Raw genomic sequence first — 25,568 nt, forward strand, 5'->3', positions numbered from 1 at the left:
ACTGAGGCTTTGTATAGCTTTTGTATGCCCTGCTCGTAGTTGACTGCGGAACCTTGCAGACATTTGAGAACCACATGTGAGTTAGCAGCCTCACACTCTCCACATACTCGGCTCCATTAGAGAACTTCCAAAAAACATTTTCACCATTTTGATTTTCAAATCTCTAGCTTTATTGAATCTCTCGAACAACGACTTTCAAGTGAGAATGTATTGGGCTCTTGATTTTAGTAGTTTAGAGAAATGACCAACAGACATTTATACAAGTTTGATTTTTGGATTCATGTTGTCAAAATCTTGGTGCCTGTTAATTTAAATATGAGCACGTTTTGAGTTGAGTCTGGGTGAAGCTAAAGCAGCACTAGTAGATCTGCCAATCAAGCAAAACAACCCCAGAAATATCTCGCTCAAAGTTGCTGTCTTGTTAATGGAATTGCAATTTTAATAATTCTGATGCAGAAACAAAAGCAAAATGTTGATTAGTCGTAAAGAGAAATACAGTCAAAGTTGTATTAAAGCGAGCACAGCGGCCTTTAAACTGCGCATTGACTGCAGTTAACTGCACGTGGTGTGTGTTGCTTGGGTCTTAGTCACACGGTCGGATTGTTAACCCACACCTGTCTGCAGACTTGTAATGAAGCCGCTGATGGACTCGTTTTGTGTCTTTCCCCAGGTATGGGACACTAACGTCTCGAAGGAGCCACTAAAGCTGGGGACCACGACAATCCAAGACTTCTTCCTTTGACTTTGTCTTAAGAACCAAATCATGATTACACTCCCGAGAGGGAACCCAAGAAAACGGAGGGACAGGAGAGACGCTGTCCAAAGCACTGTACCCAAAAACAGCATCACATTTTTTGTACGGTCGCCACGTATAGTGCCTTTGCACAATGATTCCTGCTTTCTAAAAGAAACTAAATGCTGTGAAATTTGGACATTTGTAATTGCTATTACTAATTACTTTATACAACCCTGCCAGGAAGAAAAACATAATTAAATTTAGATTTATCTGTTGTACTCTAATGTCGACAGTTTCGATAGAGACTGAGGCGTTTTTAAAGCTTCCACATTCCAAAGAGATGGGTGAAATCCGTTGTCTCCCTCATACAGTACATTTTCCATCTCTTTTTCATTTTATTTATATTTAAAGCAAAAGCTTCACACATTGCTATTTTATTCAACGTTCACAGGTTCAGGATAGAAATATAAGCACTTCTAGAATTTAGCTGATTTCACTTTTATTATTGTCTTACCAATAGTGCAGCAATGGTCTGAGTAATATATGTTAGCACATGTGATGTTTCGAATATGACCTATCATACTGTATCTTATATAACATTTTTATACTCATTACAAAAGGTATTTTTGCTTCTTTTTTTTGTATCCAGAAACTTTCCAACAATGGGCAGTTTTTGTTGTTGGCGATAGGAGTGTTTGATATTCAGAAGGCCAATTATGACTTTTATTATCCTTTGTGTTATTTTATTTATGTTTTAATGTTTTTTTTGTTGTTGTCCTTTTCTATTTCTAGCTGTTTCTGTAGCTTTTGTGCCTGTTTGATCACTTTAAAAATCTTCAGACATTCCTCTTGAGAAGCCGTGGGGGAAAAGGTGCCTTCGCTGTAGGTTTTACAATATAGGAAATCTGCAAACCAACCCTCTTTTTTTTAGAATGTACCTTTACTTCTACTAATTACTAACTTCTTTATTGCCTCTATGAACACTCTTTCGCTCAGCGATTATTTTCTAATTGATGGCATTTAAAGTAAAATCAGGGTGCCGAAGCATATAGCAAGATACTAGTACAATACAAGGATATTTACCACTATGTAAGTCTTCTGGCCTTATGATTGCAAAAAAAACAAAAAACATTTATGACAGCTGAGGTACATGATAGCCTCAAAGTAACCCAATATGATATTAAGACTTATGATTTTCATGTTTATTTTTCATTGATGTGGTCTTAAGTAGCACATTCCCTTTGATAGTTGTTTTTCATGACACACGCTTTGATAACTATTATTGGTTTGCCAGGGCATTAAATTGATCAATGTTACTGCTCAAAAGTCTGACAATCACATTCCATGGCTCCTAAAAAGAGCAGGGGAGCTTGACCAAAATATTTTTAAAATGTGATTTAATGTGACATTTATGTGTTTTTTTTTAATACAGTGGTTTCGAAATGTTTTTTGTTTTTACAACCTTTTGTCCAATGTATGTTTTTTAAAGTTCTTTCCATGTTTAACCAGACACTTGTTTGTGTAGCGCGAAGCCTATGCAAAGCACACTATCTGTAGCCTCTCTAAACACTCCCAATGTCACACAAGTGGGCCGTTTCCAACTGGACGAATGTTTTAAACATTGTACGCTTCACTCAACAACAGCAATAAAGACATTGAGGTATTCCACATTGTTAAGTCTCCTTCCATAACTCCTTCACTCTACTATGGACCACATTGGAGATGCCCGCTGTGGGTCCTGAAGCGCTGTGGGTCCACACTGACAAAATACTTTTGTGAAAGGTTATCACTCCAGCTTCAATAGTTTTTTCTTTAACCTCCAATCCAGTTGGTGAAACATTAAATGCAACACTGTCACCACCATCAATCGTTTGATTCACAAGGCCTTTTTATTCATATATTTTTCAGCGCCTTCGCTTTTTTATTTTTATTAATAATTTACCAATTCATATAATTCTGGATTAATGGTGCTGTTATTTCACATTATTCTACAATTTAATTTAAAAATCTGTCTAGAGACAGCAGATTCAAATTAGCCTCTCTGGCTCACTTACTGTTTTACTGTTGATTGGTGTGCATTGTCCCTGCAGAAGAAGAAGAAAATATTTATGTATAACAAATATGAGTAGGAAATGGGACAGCATAAAACTTTCTAAGATCAAAGTATAGGTCAGAATATAAAAGTTAAGAAAATGTGTATTTATGAATATATTTTATTTTCTATGTTATAATAGGAGGGAAACTGTTCAAACACAACATTTCTTCAGACTCCTTTTTGGCTCAGAGACAAATTTGACTTAAAATGGCAAGTACACAGTACAAGAGAAGGACAGAAGAAAGAAGACATGGCAGTCCAAAACATGGAATTAAATTCCATGTTTTGGGAGGTTGAACCTCCAATGAACTTTTATCTAAGTTCACTGGAGGAGCAAGTACGATGTGACTTGAAGAACAGCGAGGCAACACTCACCCAGACTCCATCTAAGGGGAGAGTCCTTCTAAACATCAGTGAGGGCTGCCTGCAGCAGATCCTGGATCTTCTCCAAGAAAAGAACAAAAGAGATATGCAGAAGGAGATGTGTTGCCTTACATCCCATCTGCATGAAGCTAAACAGGGCCAATCTCCATGCAAGGAAACCGAGTTAGTAAAATATCTTCTTATAAAGACCCACACCAAGCTGCAGAGTGCTCATAGGAACCTTGACCAGCAGACCTCCATCATCAATGAACAGCAAATAAAGTTGGCACATATAGTGGACGAAAAAGAGGCCCTTCAAAAGGAACTAGAGGCTAAGAAGCTGGAGCTCCGTCAGATGATGGCAGGGGCTAAAGCCAAACGTGGAGTTGGCGTTACAGTTAGTTTGAGAAGCCCTCAAAAGACGAGGCCGCCAAAGCAAAACGTGTCTTCCACCAAGACCAGCTGGACCATCAAAGAGGAGACCAACAACCTCTTGGCTGCTGCGATGAAGGCAGAGCATCTGCTGGAGCTGCGTTGCATCGAGTGGCAGGTGGTAAAGACCTCCCTCCTTAAAACCACAGGCAACAGGCAGCAGGCTCTGCACCAACAGAAACAGGAGCGGGAGACTAGTGAGAGCGTCTGGAAGACCCAGCTTGAAGATCTCCAGACCCAGATCACCACGATGAAGCGGAAGAAAAAGTGGTACAAATGTTTCATACCATGCTGGTGATGACAATGCTGAGGACCCAAGTGTTGTATACTTGTGAGGATTAGTCTTAACCCCTAAACAGCTGTTTGAGGGTTCAGACTTAGAATGATGTCATGCTTGTAAGTTGTATTACTGTCATGTTTAATATTTTAATGTTATTGAATATTAAAATGTTAATAATTAAGGGACAGTCACTGATGAGTTCTCATTTGCATCCTATAGCCTGAAAATATATAATAATTTGGCTCAACTGATTTGACATGTTGGTCCAGTTATAGTGTCTCCTGTCTGGAGTTACATGTTAGTAAAAGATAAAATAAATTAAATAAATATTTCAATAAAAACACCTGAACATTTCTTTCTGCAACATTTTATCTGGTTTAGTCTCAAGTGACTTAAGAACTTCAGGTAAGAAGGTTCACGGCTGCAATTCAAGGTAATGCTAATTCAGATTTTTAAAAAACGCAAAAGAAAAGATAAATATTAAAGGTTATATTGACATTTTTAGATAAACCTATATAGCATTTTCCCCACCAGGTGCCGATGAAAAGTTCTGATCCTAAATAGAATTATTATGAATTAATAATTTCAAAAATTGATTGGTCCAAAATGAATATGTTATTGATCTCTGGATGTGACAGAAAGCGCCCAGAGTCACTACGGTAACGTTACACGTGTCAGTGACAAAAGGAGGTGGCCTCAGCTAGAAACAAGACAGAAACCTGGTGGAGGTGTGAAGGTTGTATCCGCCTCCATAAACAAGGCTGATGATGCAGTTTGTATAGATGTCAAGTACAACAATACACATTAATGGTGGCTCATCTCCAGGTTTATACTTTGGGTTTCTACCTGATCATGTTTACATTCTTTAATTTTCAACAAACTCTTTATTTTTCTCATACCGTGTAACTGTAAGAAGCACCTTTCCTTTTGCATTTGGAGAATTCTAACAGCTCTTTTTTCATGGCGGCCACTTGGATACTTCCGGGTCATTTCACTCAGTTAGGAACCTTCCTAACAAACAGGACTATTCGACCGCAGCCCAAGGACTGCTTTAGGACTCAGTCGTTAAGTCCTCTGCTGCCTTCAAGTGCTCTTAGAACTACTGTAATAATTAGCCTATGTTAAGGGTTTTGTCACAATCAGGGTGTGGTTCATGTTAAAAACTGTATTGCATGCCTTTTCTACACACTCAGAATTAAGCAGCTCTGCTCTGTCAAATCTCAAAAGAAACATCAAGACCCCAGACGTTGTATTTTCAATTTCTGGCCTTGAGTGTAACAGATTACGCGGAGCACGTGAAGGCAGCATTCCTCTACAGGTGTAACTCATCTTCTGCCTCCAACAATAGAACTGACAACAGACCAGTCACAGAAGAGATATGCGGTCACATGATGGACAGAGTTGTATTAAGTGTGCTTTTTGGTGGAGGAGGGGGGGGGAGGATGATTGAACTTGTGTCTGTCTGCATGTGAAAGAATCCGACCTGAATTTGCTGCTAATCCTATCTCTTCCTCAGGGATATACACGAGGTAAGAGCTGAGCGGGACCTCTTCGTATTTTGCCATCTCTCATGAAACTAAAAATGTACATTTGACAAAAACTCAAGTAAAGTCTGCATTCTGAAGATCCTAAAGCATCCCCAGCATGTCCTAACAACCAGCTGTCATACCAAGCCATGAATGCTGAATTTTTGGCTCACACAAGTAGAGTCTTTTCTCTCTCGTGCATTATGATGCGTATGCTGGTGAAGAAGGTGCTAAGAGACGGCTGTGTTGGTCGCATGCTTTGGGCTTTAACTAATGCTGCCTAATGCCGAAACCAGCACCCGCAACATTCCTGCCGCTGTCAAGACTGTGTTAGTTCACAGATCCAGCCAGACGGGGACTGACCGCATGCATTCAAGCAAATGCACGTTTTAATACCCCGGCCATGACAACCCCCTCAAACACTGTGAATTCTTTCTGGGTTTTCCAGCCTGTGCTTCTTTTTTTTTTTTTCTTCAACCAGATGGTATTCCTCCTATTTCTCCAGTCTTTCTCTTTCCACTTTCTCCTCTTCACGCTTCCCTTTCCTCTGCCCGCTTGACGTCAGCAGCTCAGTGTGATCACGCGTGTAACGACCACACGGGGCCCCACAATGTTTGCATTTGAGCAGATATGTAACAGAAGTGTGTCCTTAGACGGTAACCATATACAGTGAAGGGGTACATATGGCATGCAGAGATTGAATGTGCAGCTGGCCCTTTTGAAACGACTTGGAGGAGGAGGAGGAACTGGGGATGTGAAGCACATTTTCTTTGTTTCCAACATCACTCCTTCAGTATATCAAATAAGTCACTTTTGTATTAAATCTGATAAACTTGATGATGGTATGCTCTCCAACCAGCAGCTGACCAAGCCACAATGACAGAAATAGCCCGTCTGAATGTGGGTCTCAGCTCACTGATTTACGGTGCTGGTGAGGCCAACCTATTGTTTGGAGGAGTAACTCCACACCTGTTCAAAAGCACACTTTATTATTCTTAAAAATAGACCCTCTTCCACTGTTCAGCCTACTGACACCGTTTTTTATGATCTGATTTATTAGGCCGTGAAAAAGAACATGGTTCGAGGGTTGTTCTGACATGTAATATATATATATTTTTTGTTTTATTAGGGGACTTAAGGTGCCATGCAAAGCTTTATTGAATATATCCCTGTAACCTTGACCCCAAACACCCCAATGTTTGTTTAAAAAGTAAAACAATATATTTATTTATCCTCTGAAATATACTGTATGACATGCATATGTACATTTTTAAGATGTGTCTTTTTTATATTTAAGCAGTACTCTAGTGACTTGCAGCTTTGCACTTTTATTAAGGTGTCAGACTTGTGAGAAGCGGATTAAACTAATATTTTGATACTTTGATGAATAAGCTTCTTTGCGTCCTTGTGGGGAGTGATTGAGTCCACTCATGGTAAACACAAATCCAACCAGCGCCTCCTAAAACTCCCTAATCAACACATTCTATCTTGTTTGTGGTATTTGATTAAATGTGCTGGACTATTTCTTGAGTGGAAAGAGTGACTTCCTGTAAATTACCCACAATATCGAGAAAGATCTAAAACCGAGAGCCTAACTTTTAGTCCAGAGTATGGCTCGGGCTCCTTAAACGCAGGTTCCTGCATTTCTCATAATGCAAGTCAATAGTTTTTCCTTAGACGGCATAATGTTTTCTGCCTCCAGAGCCAGGGCTCCTCATAAAGAACCCTTTTGAATGCCCTTTATGCAGATGTGTGTCTGGAGCCTATTGATACTTAATCAGATTGTTCTCCCCTTTTTAATTAATAAATAAATAATAATAAGCAGTTGTGTGCACGAATATCGGACTAAATCCCACTTGTGATGGACGTTTCTTGCAGTGTTCTACTTCAAAGCCTTTTCGAGCACCTGGGAAATGGTTTACGAGCATCCATATCTAAGCCGATATGATATGCGGAGCTTGAGATGCACGAGTTGCTCCCTGAAGGCCTCGTGCAGTCCCGGTGGTTTCTGTGCTGTTCAGACTCCAGTCGGCCTGCAGCCCTGAGCATAGCCAAGAGGAAATGGCTGAGGCTTAGCCCCGGAGCTGTTTAAAGCCCCGCGCCTCTTTCACTGCCCATGGTGGAATCATTTCACATTCTACAATTGCTCTAATCTCTCAGCATGCAGCCAAGGTTTTTTTTAAATTTTATTTTGTTATAGGTTTTGGTTTAGTTGTTTGCCCAAATAAAAGCGAAGAAAAGAGTAACATAAACAATCTGTCTGAAGAAAAGAAACATCAAGAAGAAACAAGTCGATGAGACAAAGGGGACAACATCAAGAGGACAAAGGACAATAAATTGCAGTGAGAAAAAGAGATGTAGCCACTGCTAATTATATTGATCCCAAGAGAACTGTGTTTTGAGTTGACAGCTGTATTAAAACTCTTTTTATCTGGGAAAGAAAGGAAATTGATTTTTAAAAATGTATGTTGTTTTCTGTGTGGGGACTGGAATCTGTGTTTCTTGATGTTTTTATTGTCTGCTTTCCTCTTTTGTTTCAGGTCATTCAAATCCAAGATGTCTGACGACAAAGTAGTTGATGAGATGCTGTGAGTACCTTCATTGCTTTTTAAAAAAAAATTGCATTTCAACTGGTTTTAAATAGACAAAGATCTGAGCTGAATTTGACCAATCACTCCAAAAAGTTCACCAATTACCTTCTTTTTTTTTCTATTTCAGGGAGGAAGGTACGTCAGGTTGAGAGCGTTCGCGTTGTTTTTATAAAGCAAAATGTAACTTCCAAGCTTCTGTTGCAAGACCTAGCTGACCTTATTACGTCTGCTCGGAGGAGGTAGAACCCGAGCAAGCGCGAGGTAAAAGCTTGTGCATGGCTCGATGTGCGTGTTGTCTCGTATCCGTTGTGTCTAAAGTTGTCCGTCGATGATAAAGGCCATCGCAAGCTGACCGGGTGTTTTTTCTTTTTTGTCTTTATTGGTGCAAAATAACAATGAATAAAGTTAAACAATCATACTACATTAAGACAGGACAGCAAAATAATGTTTGACATTGAACATTACAATGAAGGTGTGATCCAGTGTGGGTGGGTGGTCAGGATGACAATGGGTTAATAAATGGAGACCAAACAGTCATAATCAGTGGTTTGATTAACACTTCGTCTGACAACACTGAACACTGTCAGCATCTCGTGTAACCGTGGCTTTCTATCTAAATAATTTCCATCCCCTTTTAGCACTGACATGTTTGATTCATGTCTTTATATACTGAAGTAACTGCTAAGTAGCGGATTTATATACAAATAATGCTTTTTATCTTAATGCATGCCCGTATTTGGTCGAATAAGCATTTTGACACTTCCATGAAAAATAATAAAAAAACGTTGAGTAACTTAAAATGCTGTATTATAGGTACAATTTTGATTGCATGTCCTTTTTTTTTTTAAATGTTACTTTTTAATACATTTTAGAGGGAAATATTTAACATTTGACTCCACTACATGTATTTGACATTGTGAGTTGCTAGCAGCTACACAAAAGTGGAGATGGTTTCATTAAATATTGGTTTTAGGTCAAATCATCCACCATTTTGTTCAAAAAGCAAAGCTTCAAGTCACAAAAATGAATATAAAATGTTCCCATTAATCATCTACCCCTCGGATTTATCTTTGTACATTTAGCTGAAACATTTGGATTATTTAGAATTGTACTTTTGTATTTTACTATTCCTATACATAAACAAAGTATCAGATTATTTCCTCCAGCACTGATTAGCATTGAATAAAAGATTATTGACGTAACATTATGTGAATTTGCTTACGGCTCAGTTTGTGATCCCAGATCAGTCTAGCGTTGGTTTCAGTGCATCCCGAGAGACAATATGAGTGTCAGGTTTGACCAAATCCAGCCTCAAGCCATTCACCAGTCTAAGTGCGCCACTAATCCATATTTTGTTCACTCAGTCATGGAGACACTGAAAGACGGTTTGTATGACTGGTTTTTATCAGTAAATATTTAATTTGCGCTTCACTACACACCTCTGGCTACAATTGCAGTGTGTCTGTCTGTGTGTACATGTGTTTTTTTGTTGTTTTTTTAACAGAATGCAGCCTTAATAATTATGTTCTTGTTGTATAGAAGTTGTTTTTTTTGTGAAGTAATTTTGACATCTTCTCAGACAAATTTACTGACAGAATATTTACATTTTAGTGCTTTTACATTTTCTATAATATTCAAATATTCTTAATACGGAAGATGAATAAAGCATCTCTTATATGGCACAAGCTTATATTCTTTAACTGAATGTACTGAATCGTTCCCCCGAGATGACGTTAACTCATTGTTGCAAAGTCACGAACATTTACGGATGAGCTATTCTTGCATTTATTTTGCTCACTGCCTCTGATCTCTGTTCCCATTGCTCCCCCAAAAATCCTGCAGAAGAAGGTAAAGCACAGTGTCTCTGTTCATACGGCGCATGGTGTGATTTAATAACTGGGCATCCCATTATTTTTTTACGTTCAAGAAGACCTCAGTGCCAAGATATTTAGGGCAAATAGTAATGGTATCATCTTTTGAACTCCCTTAATGGATGAATTTGTGTTTGTGATGGTGTAATGTTTTATCCTCGTGCCTTTTTTTTATCATTTATTCTGATGACCCACTTTTACTAAATATAAGCCTCCATTGTCTAAACATATGGAGGCTTTAAACCCCGGAGAGTATTTAGACCATCCCAGTATGACGAGGCACACGGAAACCGTTTAGACTTTCTATTTCTCCTTCTGACCGACGAGACCATTTCTCATATAAAAGCATATGAAGTGGATATCTGTGTGACACACGATGAAGTGCATGAGTTCGTGTTCTGCCAGCCAACGCTCTAACATGTGCTTATGTCCTTTGCCGTACAGTCTCCAGCTGAAGGTACTTTAACTTGCTGATGAGGCCTTTTGTTTGTGGCCATTACCGTTTCCATGAAGGTCCAGTGTTTTCACTTGTTCCCTGGACAACTGTTCTCAGGCTGACACAATAAAGACTATTGTATATACAACTTTGGGAGACTATTAAGAAACCCCCCTTCATTTCTTAGTGCTCATTTTATTGCATTGGACGTCATGCGTACGATGGATACGGACGGTTCACAATAGAAAGCTCTATTGTATGTCAGAATATTGACTTATAGATTTCTTCTTCTAGTACTTTATACACTTTTTCTCAGTGTGTGTTGAGTGTATGAGCACTGTTCTTTAGTTTTATCTACCAAAGATCAAACTGTTTGACACATCAGTTTTTAACTACAATACGTGTTTTAATAACTGAATCCCTTTTCTTTCTTTTGTTTATGATCATAGATGACTCCAAACCCAAACCAAAGTAAGTCTAATGCCATGTGAATTTTAAACTGTGTACATCAACCAACGAGTGGTCTGCTGGTCATTAAAAGTTATTCTAACCAAGATATGCCATTTCAGGACATTTGCTCCAGCTCCAACTGTGCCGAAGTTACCAGAGGGAGACAAAGTCGACTTCGATGCAAGTGATTGATTGCATTTTAAGAGACACGGACACATATAGATGTAATGATTTCTCTGAGGATGTGTATTGTTTTGCATGTCTCTGGGTGCGTCTAGAACAAAGACATGTGGTCCTCCATATTCGAGACTCTAGAGATCTGCTGCAGTCGTTTACAGTCGAGACTTTGTTCTGTACTTTTGCTCAGTGGACGTGCAATACGAACGATATCGCGTCTCTGTTACTGCAGGACATCCACAGGAAGCGTCAGGAGAAGGATCTGACGGAGCTGCAGTCTCTGATCGAGGCCCACTTCATTCAGAGGAAGAACGACGAGGCGGAGCTCGTCGCTCTCGTTACCAGGATTGTAAGTCTTCCAGGAAAATGTGCCAAAACACTGTAGTTACGCAACACCCAGCAAGCCACTGAAGTGTGTGTGTGTGTGTGTGTGTGTGTGTGAGCAGGAGAAGCGTCGTACCGAAAGGGCCGAACAGCAGAGGATCCACGCTAAGAAGGAGAAGGAGAGACAGGCTCGAGTTGCGGTGAGTCTCCTCCAGTCATCCTCGCATCTTTTCCCACATATAATAGTAATGAAACGCTGGGCCATAACTAATAACTGACACTCTGTAGTTTCACCTCGCTTCCTAAATGCAATTAGAGCATCGGGCATGTGTGTTCCTGCTGGGGAACCTTGTCCTATGAATAACAAACCCCTAAACAGCCGAAAGCCAATACCCTTTCCTTGATTTCTTCTCTATTTATTCCAAATAAAAGCTGCCCTTTGACGCTTTACAGTAGTTTGCTTGGTGCAGTTTACTAATGTCACTACAAGTTGGCCCTGTGCCATTTAATTTCAGCTCGGATGACCTAGATTTTGATTTCAAGGTGGACTTCTGTTTCCACGTTAATTATTGCAAATATTTCTGCACTATATTTTTCTTTTAAAGCTGCTATTAACATTTGTATAATAACAATGGCTCAAATATCTATGTTTAATGTGGGGGGACTCATAGTAATGAGCCTATCACCCAACTCTATGTAGCTATCTTTATTGCATATGCTCGGTCATTGTTTTGGTTTTCCGCCTCACAACTTTAACGTCACTGTCTTGGTTCACTCTCACAACTCTCATGGCAGGAAGAAAAGGAGAGGAAGGAGCTGGAGGATGCCCAGAAGAGGCAGGATGAGGACATCAAGAAGAAGAAGGCTCTGACGAACAGGACTCAGCAGTATGGTGGTGTCCAGCAGAGGGTCAGTCATCCCACACAGATACACAGGAAACCTGTGGGTCTCATAACTGACGATAGTAAACGACTATCGCTGAGATGAATGACGCGAGACAAAGGCTGTGTGTTTTGCACTTGAATTAATAGGAAAAAGGATCCGAGATTCAGACTTTGTGGCCTCTTTTTAAAAATATTTTCTGTCTTTTTATATTCATTCTTTCTTGTATTCTTTCAACACATCCACTTGGATTGATTCTCCTTCTACAGCAAGAGGGGAAGAAGGGAGTGAAAAAGCAGACTGAGAGAGAGAAGAAAAAGAAGATCTTGGCAGACAGGAGGAAACCTCTCATCGTCGACAATCTCAATGAGGAAAAAGCTAAGTAAGGACAATGTTTTTACTTGTCATGGTTTACAGTTCTGTAGGCAAGTTATTATCCACATTTTCAGTCTGATGCAGGGGCTTTGTTTGTGAATAGACTTCCGCTACTTCCCAATATTTTTATCTTCGTGTGTTACATTATCACATTTGGCCTTTGAAATACTGCCGTTTCTTTCTCCAAAGGGAGAAGGCCAGTGAGTTGTGGGAGTGGCTGTTGACCCTGGAGTCCGAGAAGTTTGACCTCAGCGAGAAACTGAAGAAACAGAAATATGAGGTAAGAACTTTGCCTTGACAACGCCGACAACTGCGAGGTGAACCTGCCTACCTTTTTGTATGACGGTGTCAGTGTAAATGTGAATCTATCCATCAATCTGGTTTGGAAAGTAAAGAAAATGTTTTTCAAGATGTGTTTATTTTTTTTATGTCACGGGAAGATCGATACAACTCGCGTCTGTATGCGAAATAGAAAACTGCAGATTATAAGCTTAGCTCAGCGAGGACTGGAACGAGAAGCTAGTTTAGCTCTGTCCAACGAAATAAAACATGTTGATTTGAGGGCTTTTAGAGGTCCTGTGTGCAATCTATATGTGTAACTACTGCTTTTTACAACTGTATCCTTTTTTTAAACTTTAAATTCCATGCCCTCAAATAAACAAAACTAAACCACACTGTCGGAGTGGTAAAGATCTTTTCTTTTTTTTACTCTTGGCAAAAAACAAACAAAAAAAAAGAATATATTTTACAAAAAATATCTTGCTCGTTTATAAAAATTGGGAAATCTTAGTATGTGGTATATTTTTTTTGTAATAAAATTAGATGCATATCCTATAATGTGGCTTTTAAGGCACAGACTACCTCGGGTGAAATGATTATGACAATCATTGCAAATTGATGGTACACAGCCTCCAGCCCTGAAAAAGCCAGAGAATGCGAAAGCTGCTCCAGTATGTGATGTGCTTTTTGAGTGGGAGATTGTCCCGAGGGCGCCTGTTTAACATGAATGTGGCTCGACTTCCAGATCAATGTACTCCAGTCCAGAATCAGTGAGCAGCAGAAGTTGTGAGTAACCCTGAAATGAGTGCGAGCCTCTGTGGTTGCTGTGTATTTGTCTGTGTGTTGAAGAGCCACAAACCGAGCCTCGGATAGTGGAGCAGGAAAAGTCCCAGACGTGTAGAACGAGTCGTCTGCGACGGGGTTGTTTGATCCAGCAAGAGATGTCCCAAAAGTCAGGTATCATTTTTGCTCCATCTAGTCAGTGATGCTTTCATGATGCTCCGTCTGGAAGACAGGTGAGTCTCATTCTTTGGGTGAACATATTGTCCCCGTACATAATGGGCACTAGGGTATTTTTTGCTTTCTAAGAAAAGAAAAGTCATAACACTCAATACAAATGTCATAGAAAATAAATCTTACCAAATGCCTTTTTTTTTTTTTAATTAAGTGATTCCAGACCTTTTTAATGTGATACAAAAATGTAATGCTTCATGCTTGTCTGTCATTAAAAATGTCAGTCGGGCTTTTTGAGCCAGAGCACAAGCTACCGTCACGGCAAACAACTGCAAGAGTAAATTAGATGTCAGGTTATGAGGAAAAGTGTATATCGAAAAACAGTGTAGAATTTTGAAAAGTCATTAAAAAGAGGAATATTTTATTTATTTTAAGTCATCGTATAGTATGTTGAAAGTCAAAAAGTCACAATATAGTATGGCGAAGTCAGCTATTGAAAGGCAAACATGCAGTATTTGATTACTCTTTTACCAAATTAAAAAAGTTATTCAAATCAGTAAAAAAACACTTGCAATGTGATCTGAACCAGTCATTTCAAGAAAGTCTTGAGTTATGTACGTCGACATTTTAAAAAGGCAGAAAGCCAGATGTCTTTTTAATCATAATACTTATGCTGGAAAGATTCAAAAGGAGCAACGGTAAGGACACTCATGTGCAGACTTAACCCTTTTCTCAGCATGATGCTTGTGTGTTTGAAACTAGGAGTGAACAGTTTCACGTTTTAAGCCTGTCAACATTTAAGGACTTTTGGCTGCTTTTGTTCAAACATCCATATTCTTCAAAAGTAAAATACTGTTTATAAAGGAAGCCAAAGTCCTTAGATGTCAATGTATTTTTATTTTTGTACCTGCATTGCTATCACATTGTCTTTAATAAAACTGTCAAATTCAATAATTTTAGATTGGAGTTGTATGGAAAACTAAAATTAAGACGATATGAAATAGTAAATGTTACAAATTTGTTCTTTTCAACAGCGCCAAAGGAGGCAAGAGCAGGAGATAGAAGCAAACGTCTGAAAATGAGCAGTAGTTTGGAATTGGAGAACATTAATGTATGCTTAAACAATAAATAAGAGTTGAGTGGATTAAGTTTGAAACAAGTGGATATTTTTCTTCTTTCTAGCGATCGCCACACACACGTCAGCCTAAAAGTAAATGAATCCAAAACTGGCATTAAAATACTTTTATTTATTCTTCTGGCAACCATACACAACCAGTGCACAATGAATTTCCCATATAGGTGATATGTAAACATAATATAACTCGGTGCTCGACATTATCCGTACATTAAATGATACATTAATAAATACAATTATGGCAAGTGTCCAAATACACTTTCTATACAGTACAGTATGTGACAGTGCAACAAAAAAAAGTGATTCAGTATGTACACAGGCAGAACTAACATTTGCTGCAACTCATGGATTAACATTTAACCGATTTCTGCTCTATTGTTGCACTTCTGAGGTTTTTATAGCTTGACAGCTAAACTAAATGAAACGGGAGGCGAGAAATACTTTGTTACAACTTGAAGCCCAAACATTAGTGCTTTGTGGAGCTGCCAAGATGGCATTAAAACGTCCATTTCCCTGCTGGTTAACCGCAGTCTGTCAAAATGTAAAGTAGTTTACTTTCGGCTGCACTCTCCATCCCTCCAGCAGCCATGGGTGGCCACAGCAGTTTCTAAAATATCATCTTTAGAGGCAGTGCATTTCCATTATACTCTTTAAAACACCAAGCATTTTTAAATAAACAACTTACATTTCTTTCAGGTAGCTCATTAGCTAACTTTAAGCAGCAATCAGAACAGTGCATTTCCTCATTTGCAAACCCAGACTTCCTGTTCTGACGTGAATGCATGGGAGCGTCGGTCCATTCGGCATGATGAGGCAGGAAGAGATCAGGCTCTGCTCCCCCCGTGGATTGTTCACCACATGTGCGTTTCTCTGATCTCAGCGATCACCTGGCTAGCTTTTTGCAAAGCCTGCGGACAAAATAAAGATTTACTGCCACACCGTGCAACCAAGACATGTTCCACTTTACATCCGTGGCTGTCCAGAATGCCATCATTTTATCCTACGAGACATTTTGTGAGTAATGTCAGAATTTGCATATGAAAGTTACGCCTGTGACCTTGAAGTGGACTCAAGATGAACTGGTTTTGGTCGTCAAAGTCGACGTTTGTGCCAAATTTGAAATTCGCTCGAAGCGTTCCTGCGACATGACAAGTCCACAGTGACTTTCACCTTCAAAATCAAATCGGTTCATCCTTGAGGCCAAGTGGACATTTGTAGAAATTCGCAGAGGCGGACAACAAAGAAATGACTGATTGAGAAATCCTCAATTAATCATGGAGAACTAGACTACGAGGTGGGATCTGTTACCTGCAGCATGTCGGCGGCCTCCATGCGCCGCTGGGCCATGTCCTCCGATTCAGTCAGCAGATTGTTGAGGAGGCCAGATTTATACAGCTGGCCAACGAGCTCGCTCTGGAGGCTGTCCTTCACATGGTTGACCAGGAAGTGCATCACTGCCTTCGGTACACTGCGAGGAAACAGACCGAACAGATGGTTGAGAACGAGGCGGCAAGATGGCCGGGTGATTGTGTTGTCCCCTAGATGGAGGGGCTCGAGTTTGACCCACCAGGTGGCCGTGCCTGTAAAATTATCAAGCTGTTGAATCCAATAAATTTTCTTATCAAATTGGTCGGATCTCCTTAATTCATTTTATTACAGCAGGTAACACTGATTTGTCAGCCATGGTAATTGACGGTAATTGTCCTAAGTATTTGTTATATTTCAGAATATAAATAAATATATTGTTTTATTAATTGTTGCTTTTGCGCAAATACAAAATATTAACATTCACCAGGTGTCTCCCTACCTGTCCTGGATGTTCTTACGAACGATGAGGAAGTAAGACTTGATGAGGCGCTCGATGACTTCACAGTCCCGCTGCTCACGTGACGACAACTTCCTGGCAACGGGCACAGGCTTGGGGAGGGGAGAAGAGAGATAATGTTATTATCAATTGTTCACTGCAAACATACTGTGATCTTCATAATGGGGCAGGCTGAGAGGCTTGGGATTAGTTACCACATCGAGCAGGTTAACAACTCCTTTAAATGGGCTTCCAGGTCTAGAGCCAGGGGCTTCCTCTCCTTTCTTCAGCATCCCCCTCCAGTCCCCCTTGCCATCCTGCTCCCCCTGGGGCCCTGCTGCTGGGGCCTGACGGGCCAGGAACACAAGAAGTATGAACATAAATGGCCATCACACCACCCGGGCCAACAAACGATTACAACGCCGCCTTCTCTTGTCAGGGGGGTTCACGGGGAAAAGATGGTTACGGTACGTAGCGTTAGAACCGTCACATAGGCAACAGTGCAAATGCAACTCAAACAGGCACGTACACAAAAAAAACATTTATCAAAACTTGGGAGCTAAACATCCAAAATTGAGCACAGTACAGCCACTGACGCAATTAAATGCAAGAAAGGAATTTAACGGAACTATTAATGCACAAGTTAAAGAGAAAGAAATAGTAGACTTATTTTTTTTTAATTACTGAAATTCAATGGTGCTTTGAGCTAAATCCAATTCTAAATTGTTCATGAAAAGCAGGTATAATGTTAATCCTACTAACAATCTTAGTTTAGCTAATTAGCATTAAAAACAAAGTATAGCTGACAAATTAAAATGTGAAAGATAGAGATGAACAGTTGATGGCGGGGCTAGAGGGAAAGTCAGAGGATCACCAAAGCAGGTAGGTTTTGTCCTCTGGGGACCATGAATGTTTACGCAACATTTCATGGCCATCCATTTATTTTTGAGCTATTTCAGTCTGGACAAAAGTGATGGAGCTACTGGCTAATGGGCATCTCGAGAGCAATGCAGCTAGCAGGTCTGTGAGTGCATATATTTTTAGGACAATTACAACCAGGTGATGCACAGCAGAACTTCCACTATTACCTATATGCTACATACAAAAATAAAAACGGGCAACCGAAGTGTTAAAGAGGTTGGAAAGGGAAACAGGGAGAGAAAATGCATATTCTGAGAGACAGGTGGACCAACTTTGGGGACACAGAGTCTGCAGGAAACACAACAGGCTGAGGTAGAGCAAAACAAGAGCACCAACAGACAAAGATCAAAGTGCATGCCAGCAGCCCATGCTCATCCATCCATCCATCCATCCATCCATCCATCCATCCATCCATGCCCCACGATCAGCCCCGCACCGAGCCAGCGAGCTGCGGATGCGCCCACCTTGGCACCGTCCGTGTCTGCTCCAGACGCAGAAGGCTCGCCAGAAACCCCAGTCGGGCCAGCCGGGCCTTTGCCAATAGACTAACAGGAATATGAGGGCAGGAATGGAGAGAGAGAGAAAGAAAGAAAGTGAGAGAAAAAAGCACTGAGAAGAAATGTGGAAAGACAGAGAAAGTCATTTGAGGGGAGGAGAGGAGACTTTCTGAGAGGAGATGTGGGATAAAATTCCTCAACGGAAGCTATCCGAGGCATTCGCTTCACAGACCCTCATCCTGGAGTGCTACCAACGATTAACACTGCACAAGTCCCCTTTATGTACGACCGGGGACTCTGCAGACTGCAACCAAACATTAGAACACATGAGCTACTGAATTATATTTGAAAATAGGGTTGTTTCTTCTACCTTGTCCCTGGGCACTGCGGCGGGCAGCTCCCTCATTCGGTTCCTCCTTTGCTCCTTCAGATACACAAGAACACAAACTACATTAACTACAAAGAATCTTTACACATCTTCAGGAAGTCACTAAAACACTCACAATGAAATAAGTTATCCTACTTTTAGTTCAACCAACTATTATGCTCATTAAACATAAATGTTATGTCATAGTGTAAATTATTTTCTGTGCGTAATATATACAATTCCCACCGGTAATTTTTCAACAGACTAATGACTTAATAAATAACTATAATGCACTTTAAATAAAGATGAAATTCCTGTGGTAACAAAAATTTAAATCTTATAGGAAACTAAATACCCAATTGTAATACCTAATGAAAATTCAAGAATCAATTATTTGAAAAAAAAGGTTAAAAAAAATTAAATTGGTTGATTTCTGATGAGGCTACAAAGGACAATCTATTAATCAATCTGTCCTATGATGAAATTACATTCTGTCAGTCACATGATCCAATTTAAATGGTAAATATTTCTGCTATAATATCAGCTGTGTTTCAATTTCAATATTAGTTTATCATTTCATAATCAGTTATTCAGCTGCTTTTTAGATTAAATATATTGCAGCTTTTATTTGCTTACATGCATTCTGATTAAACAGCATTTCATATTTTTTAAATACCTACAAATATGAATATATAATCTCCGGCTGCCAAGTGAGCAATGCTAGGTTTGCACATTCTGACAGAAAAGATTCTGTATTTCATGGTATTTTGTACAGACCTCTATATTGTTATTCATAACCCCAACGGCGTCTGCAAAGTCTGGATGTTTGGTGTTGATGTAGGCCAGCTCTATTGCAACCAAGTTATGCACCTATTACAAGAAGAAGACAAAAAAGACAACTTTAGTTCCCAAACAAATGTTGTGATTTGGGTTCTCATTAAACTCTGCACCCTGAAATATAATGACTGCAGGCAATGGAAGCACAAATGCAAGAAAAAAAAAGAAAGAAAAAAAAGAGATGAACGTGTTAGTACCATTTCATTGGTGACCGGCAGTCTCTTCCTCAAGAGAGAGGTGACCACTTCCACAATGGCCTCGTGCAGCTTAGGGAATCTCTGCAGCTCCTGCAGGACAAAACATTTTGAATATGAATGTCTGTGTGTACGATCAATACATGTGAAGATGAGAGCTGTTTACCTGTGTGCTGTAGTTGCTGCAGTGCTGGATGATCCTCTGCATCTCCTCGTGGACCAGCTCCACGCAGCGCAAACTGGGCTCCTCCAGGCGTTTCACCTGCTTCTTCACCAACAGCTCGAAGGAAACCTCGGGCACAAACAGGGACGGACGTGGGCCCTGACGCAGGGGGAGGGGGGAGCTGCAGGTTAGCAATTATTACCCAGAGTTCTGTTTTAAGAGGGCAACAAAATCAAAAGAATAAGACTGCATCTCACAAAAAAAGAAAAGCTGCGCCTGGGTTGCTTTGCAATAGCTGAAGGAACGATGACAGGAGAACCTTTAGAGTCCCTAACAATGTCATATTTATGGATAATAATGCAGCAGCACTCACTGTTGCGTTTCTTATGGCTGTGAGGATGTCTATGGTGCTGAGTCCTCCCAGAGAATCCACAGACTCCAATGTTCTGCCAAAAGTCTCGTGGAATATGTAACAAATTCTGGCTCCACCACACCTGAAAAATACCAACGGGGGGATATTAACTGTGAACCCCGTGGCCTACGCTCCCATCCGCTCCTCCTCCACAGAGCGTGCCTCAAATGACAAGTTGTATCTTATCAAATGATGAAACCAATGCAGTCGTTGAGTTCATGTTCCCTGCGCTGGATCAACAGCGCCACCCTGTGGATGAGTGGTGGAAAGCAGCCAGGTACTCACAGTTCTGCCGTCTCAATGTATTTGGCCGTGCCCTCTATGGTGTTGCAGTATTCTGTGGCAAATTTGGTGATGAGCTGGAGCAAGGTGGCACTTTGGTCTTCCACGGGTTCACCGTAGCTGCTGAGCAGGGACTGGTACTGGGATGCCAGGACGTTGATCCGTGTCTTCAGATTGGGGAGGCAGTCTCTGATGTGATGCATCAGCAGCCTGACATTATGGAAGTAAAGGGCAGAGGCTTCCGGGTTTTTTTCCGATACGAATTGTGATTTGTAAAGCTGAACATCCGTTGTCTAAATGATAGACAATTTCTCCAATGGATGTTATTAATGACCTAGATATCCGTGTTGCATCGTATTTTTAGTGCACTCCCCATCTTGGGAAAATTAAGAGTCATATCGTTTTCTCTTGTGGATATCTGGTGAACAGGAGGAATACTACCTCATAAAAGGAAAGTTACCTGAGCAACAATAAAAGCATCCTGCACACTAATAGGATGCAGAACCACTCACTAAACTGCATATTTATTTGCCTGAAAATAGCATACACAAAATGTAACAGTTAACTATTCTTGAACTCCTTTGAATGCAGTTTACCATCAAAAGGCCTGAGCTGGTCGAAGTAATAATGACACATTTACAGAAGGACAAACATGGTGAAAATGTTTTTTGTACTTTTTTTTCTGTTTTGTATGCAACCATGCTGCGGTGACACATAGATTGTAAAATGGTTTACACCGATATTAACATGAGCCAACAATGTGTAGTTCAAGAGCACCTGTTGAGGGTTCTGGCCAGGTATTTGGTTCCGTTTCTGTTGGCAAGAGATGGATATTTCTTCTGCAGGAAAGCATGTTCGTCTCGAATGGCATCGGTCACAGACTTTTTATTGTTGATGTCCAACTGGCTCCTAAACGTTTGAATACAATACACAATCAATTAGTCCTGGGCACGAAAGGAGATTATAAATAAATGTCACATAGAAGATCTTGAATCCATCAATATCTCCTATCTTGTGCAGCCTAATAAACTGCATGTCATGATACTCCATCTTTTTTTGAACGGAAAATAGTTATTTATGTTTGTTAAACTGAGCTGAATGATGATGGATTTAAGGCTGACAGTTTTGATCAGATTGTATAATATTAATACATCCCACAACATATTCCTTTATCACTGCATCACAAACAATATATATTGATACACCAGCATTAAATATGTATAATAGTACACTCATCTATTGTACAACCATTAAGCCTCTTGTCTCCATCAGTACACACTTATCTCTATTATGAGTGATGGATCATTTATAATATATTCCACAACAGTAAGCGTAGTTGTCCAGACCTGTTGACGACTCCAATGAGGCCGAGTTTGACAGGAATGACTCTGCCCATCAGCACGTCCATAGCATCAGTGCCGGCGTCCATCAGGTCCAGCTTGGTGACCACAGCCAGTGTCCTCCTGCCTAGGGAGTCACATTCATTTAAAAAAAGGTCACTATCTCTCCAATAAGTACCAATACGGAGCTTTTATTCGTCATCTTTTTACCATTTACTGTTTCATTCACAAGCTACATTTACATTAAAAGAAAGAAAATAATGATGATGTTCTTGGGTAACGTTTTTTCTTCTTCTTACCGTCGGGGTCGACCTCCCGGGCCACCTTGAGCGCCTCCGAGGTGGCCATGTCCGTGTTAGCCGCGCTGACAGCCAGGATGATGCAGTTGGGGTTAGAGATGTGCTTCAGGATTAGATCCTTTATCTGAACCTCGATGTCGTTAGGTTGATCACCCACGGGCACCTAAAGGTGGCAATACCAATTCAAAGAAGAAGACAGTTAATCTCAATTTGATTCATTAGAAACTACAGCGGGGGGGGATTTCTCAAATTAACACATGTCCAACCGCAGGGGACGAACTAATGAGGCTGGAATCAAAGCCTGCATACACTTGGGCTTTGACAGAATTTCCCTGCAGTCTACAAATAATAAACACGCAAAAGCAGAAACCAGACAGGGAAATGAACACCAGTGACCAGGCATATCTGCGCCATCGTGTTTTTTTATTCAACATTTGTACCTTCTTTAAAAAAAAAAAAAAAAAAAGGGAGTGTTGTATATATAACAAATTTCTCCAGGGGCATGAAATAATCAAAGCCTTGAGGAGAAGGCAGCAGGAAGTACAGCATGCGTTACCTTAGTGATTCCAGGCAGATCCACCAGCGTCAGGTTGACAACGTTTGGAGAGAATATCTTCAGATGAATGGGATCGTCGCTGATCCCCTGCAGAGGGACGAGAAAAGAAACAGACGTGAGCTGAATAGAATAGCTCAGCAGGGTTCCACAGAACATGTCATAAGGGCTGTCAGTTTGGATGATGAAAATATTATTTATAGGCGTTATCTGAACTCTCACAGTGCCGCTTTTGACACCGCTGGGTGTCTGCCGTGGCCCCCCGTGGCCCCCGTTTGCACCTCCCGCTTAGTTGCGGAACATTCGAGCCACGGAGCCGAGCCTCCGGTTCTCTGAAAAATAAATACCCAGCAACGTTTGGAAAAACCCAGATTGCCTAACGATTGTTAAGATTTACGACTGCTCTGAGGTATTTCCAGAATGCTTTTCTAAACATCTGGATGAAAAAATATCTGCCTGATGCCCAATTAAAACGATTTATTAAAATCGCTTCCCCGAGCTCCGTTCCAGGTAGCCACCGGCTGCATCTCCGTGTGGATCGGGATAGGAGGTTGCAACATGAGAAACTGGTTAATCATGGTTCATCGTGCAGAGGACAGAATAGTTTCAGATGATTTCAAATTGTTTTTTTAATGACTTTGGGTGGAGTGCAAGCTTAATTTATATGGGGAGGGGTCTCTATTATCATTGACACTTCTGATGAGGTAAGTTCCTAATGTCAAACCATAACTCTGCTAGGCTAATCAGATCCTCATGGTAATGTCATAACCCAAAGTTTTACAAAGCGACATGGAAGCAAGTCTTTTTTTAAATTTATGTATATATATATATATATATATATATATATATATATATATATATATATATGCCCTTCTTTAAGCTTTCTGGAAGCATCACCAAACCCTTTGGGCCCCAAGTAGCCTGAAGCGACATGCCAAAAAAGATGTGGGTGTGATTTCCCACTGTGGTCTCAAATTTGATAAACACACTGAATAAGCTCTGTTGTGAAACCCAGTTAGCTTAGCTCAGGGCGATCTCCAAAGTCAGTCCTTAACTCACATCCTCAGATTTCTTTAAACAAGTTATGTATGCTTTCATCTCATTGCGTCTGGATTAATGTAAATCTCTGTACAATTTATGTGCCAGTCACTAATCCTTGGTTGGCCTGCAGCTAGTCCAGAACGTGTACCTAGTTTTCTAACTGGCAAAAGAAAGAAGGAATACATTTATCATGCGCCAATCACCCATCCTTTGCTGCTACAGTAGTTAGACAGTTTGCACTAAAAGAGTTGTTTGTCTATATATGTACTTTGGTTATGTTCTTATCATTTGAGACCTTTTAATGACGTTTTCATCAAACCAAATCCTTCTGTCCCTCCAACACATCTTTGTTCAATCAGTACGGTACTACTACTACTCAGACTGTTCATCTGAAACATCATTAGGTCCTTGGCGATCATTTGTATTTTATTCCAATGTTTAGTCTTTTAAAGGCCCTTGCTTAACATCTCTTAATGAGTTAAATAGACACGGTTTAAGAGGATAATATGTATCACAGTTTTGTTTCAAACAAAACTGTGATACATATTATAGATGAAAAGCCCTCCATCCGGGACTCACCTTATTATTCCCAGATATTCGCTCCGTTTCATTTTCTATTTCTTGTCTGATTTCTTCAAAATCTGTGAAGATCTGCAAAAAGACACACACAACAATTAACATTGATTAAGAGTATCAATTGAATATTTGGTTTCACAAAATTCATACCTGGTTTTTTGTATGCAGAAACTTGCCCCAGTCTTCACCATCTCTGCCTGAGAAACATAATAACAACATTCTGTGTCACAGTCGTGGCATTCTCAAAGGGAGTAAAACACAGGTGTTACAACCTCAAACTGTGTGTGTGTGTGTGTGTGTGTGTGTGTGTGTGTGTGTGTGTGTGTGTGTGTGTGTGTGTGTGTGTGTGTGTGTGTGTGTGTGTGTGTGTGTGTGTGTGTGTGTGTGTGTGTGTGTGTGTCCATGTGTTTGAATGTGAAGACACTTGTACAATGCACCTCTGTGAAAGCACAGGGCTTTTGCATTCCCTGGAATCTGCAAATAACTAGAAACACAGGGACAGAGACATCATTTAAAAATGGATGCTTACCACCGTCATCGTTTTTCCTTGCATCTCCAGGCTCTACGTGGACCAGTTGGAGGATGAGAGGTCGCCTGGTTACGACACCTGTCCCACGGGGCAGCAGGTCCCTGCCCACCAGGCTCTCCAGCACGGAGCTCTTACCGCTGCTCTGGAGACACGATGCACAGATAAAGATACGAATTAGACGAGGACTACGTTCACTTTCTGACTTAACACACCAGGTGACATGGAACCGTGCAGCCAACACAGCAACGCATTTTCTTCCAGCAGTGGGCTGGTTTAGTCTCACAGCAGGTGTTGTCTGGATGGAGCTCTTAAAATAGGACTGATGGAAGATGATCAAAATAGATTTGGCTGCCACTTTGCAAATTAAATGTGCAGCAGTCCAACACCATTTGCATCGGGTTCTTTTTATAACAGAGCTGCCTGGTGTTTACTGAGACCTCTGTGAAGGTTCAATACATGTTGGTTTCTGCTCAGCGTGTTGCTACATGTCTTCCCATAACGCTGTTTCTAACTGTGCATGCATTACAATAAAGCACGGTTATCTAGCCAGCCGCTAATTCAAAGTGCACACAGCCGGTGCATCTTACCTGAGTCCCCACTACTGCTATCTGCGGCAGCTGGATGATATCCGCTCCCACTGTGTTGAAAACATCCTGCAGCTTGTTTATCACGGGGATAAGAGCCTCCATGTTCGCGGTTTGTGAATAAAATGATAAAACCTAACGTTAGCTATCTTCGTGGTCGAGCCAAAGTCATTCAATGTCCCACCGACGCCACCATTGCGTCAACAACTACTGGATGGACCAGATATTTAGTTTGGTGTTGGGAGTTGTAGTTCTCTAATTGG

General features: G+C 40.5%; 3 protein-coding genes across 12 annotated transcripts in view; 2 read left to right on the top strand and 1 right to left on the bottom strand.

Annotated features, from left to right (window-relative positions):
• Positions 1–2,409, top strand: part of cald1a (caldesmon 1a) — a 50,271-nt gene extending 47,862 nt beyond the window's left edge. For all 9 annotated transcript variants that reach the window (XR_004608963.1, XR_004608962.1, XM_034526095.1 and 6 more), the window contains one exon: positions 671–2,409. Coding sequence is in view for 7 of the 9 variants with exons in the window: in XM_034526095.1 (XP_034381986.1) it covers positions 671–684 (14 nt within the window). In the remaining 2 variants the exon portion in view is untranslated. The remainder of the gene's footprint in view (positions 1–670) is intronic.
• A 468-nt stretch (positions 2,410–2,877) lies between these two features.
• On the top strand, positions 2,878–14,833 carry tnnt2e (troponin T2e, cardiac). The gene is made up of 12 exons (XM_034526836.1): positions 2,878–3,920; positions 7,973–8,020; positions 8,151–8,158; positions 10,780–10,801; positions 10,900–10,960; positions 11,190–11,306; positions 11,404–11,481; positions 12,077–12,190; positions 12,433–12,545; positions 12,728–12,818; positions 13,563–13,603; positions 14,806–14,833. Exons 1-12 carry the CDS (start codon positions 3,082–3,084, stop codon positions 14,831–14,833), a joined length of 1,560 nt encoding a protein of 519 aa, XP_034382727.1. The 5' UTR covers positions 2,878–3,081.
• Positions 14,834–14,998: 165 nt separating this feature from the next.
• LOC117725943 (dynamin-1-like protein) lies at positions 14,999–25,546 on the bottom strand. 2 transcript variants are annotated; one of them, XM_034525845.1, is made up of 19 exons: positions 25,309–25,546; positions 24,722–24,863; positions 24,343–24,389; positions 24,196–24,267; positions 22,579–22,665; positions 22,023–22,185; positions 21,730–21,850; positions 21,161–21,292; positions 20,387–20,593; positions 20,063–20,183; positions 19,693–19,848; positions 19,530–19,619; positions 19,273–19,365; positions 18,499–18,552; positions 18,096–18,176; positions 16,926–17,057; positions 16,714–16,823; positions 16,215–16,374; positions 14,999–15,814 (listed from the first exon to the last, which is right to left on the bottom strand). In XM_034525845.1, the coding sequence occupies exons 1-19, from the start codon at positions 25,408–25,410 to the stop codon at positions 15,758–15,760; spliced, it is 2,127 nt and encodes a 708-aa protein (XP_034381736.1). In that variant the 5' UTR covers positions 25,411–25,546; the 3' UTR covers positions 14,999–15,757. The 2 variants fall into 2 exon arrangements, with proteins under 2 accessions (XP_034381736.1, XP_034381737.1); XM_034525846.1 differs by lacking the exon at positions 18,096–18,176 and having other exon boundaries at positions 25,309–25,545.
• Between the last annotated feature and the right edge of the window lie 22 nt (positions 25,547–25,568).

Source organism: Cyclopterus lumpus, chromosome 23 (assembly GCF_009769545.1).
Source record: "Cyclopterus lumpus isolate fCycLum1 chromosome 23, fCycLum1.pri, whole genome shotgun sequence".
Classification (NCBI taxonomy): domain Eukaryota; kingdom Metazoa; phylum Chordata; class Actinopteri; order Perciformes; family Cyclopteridae; genus Cyclopterus; species Cyclopterus lumpus.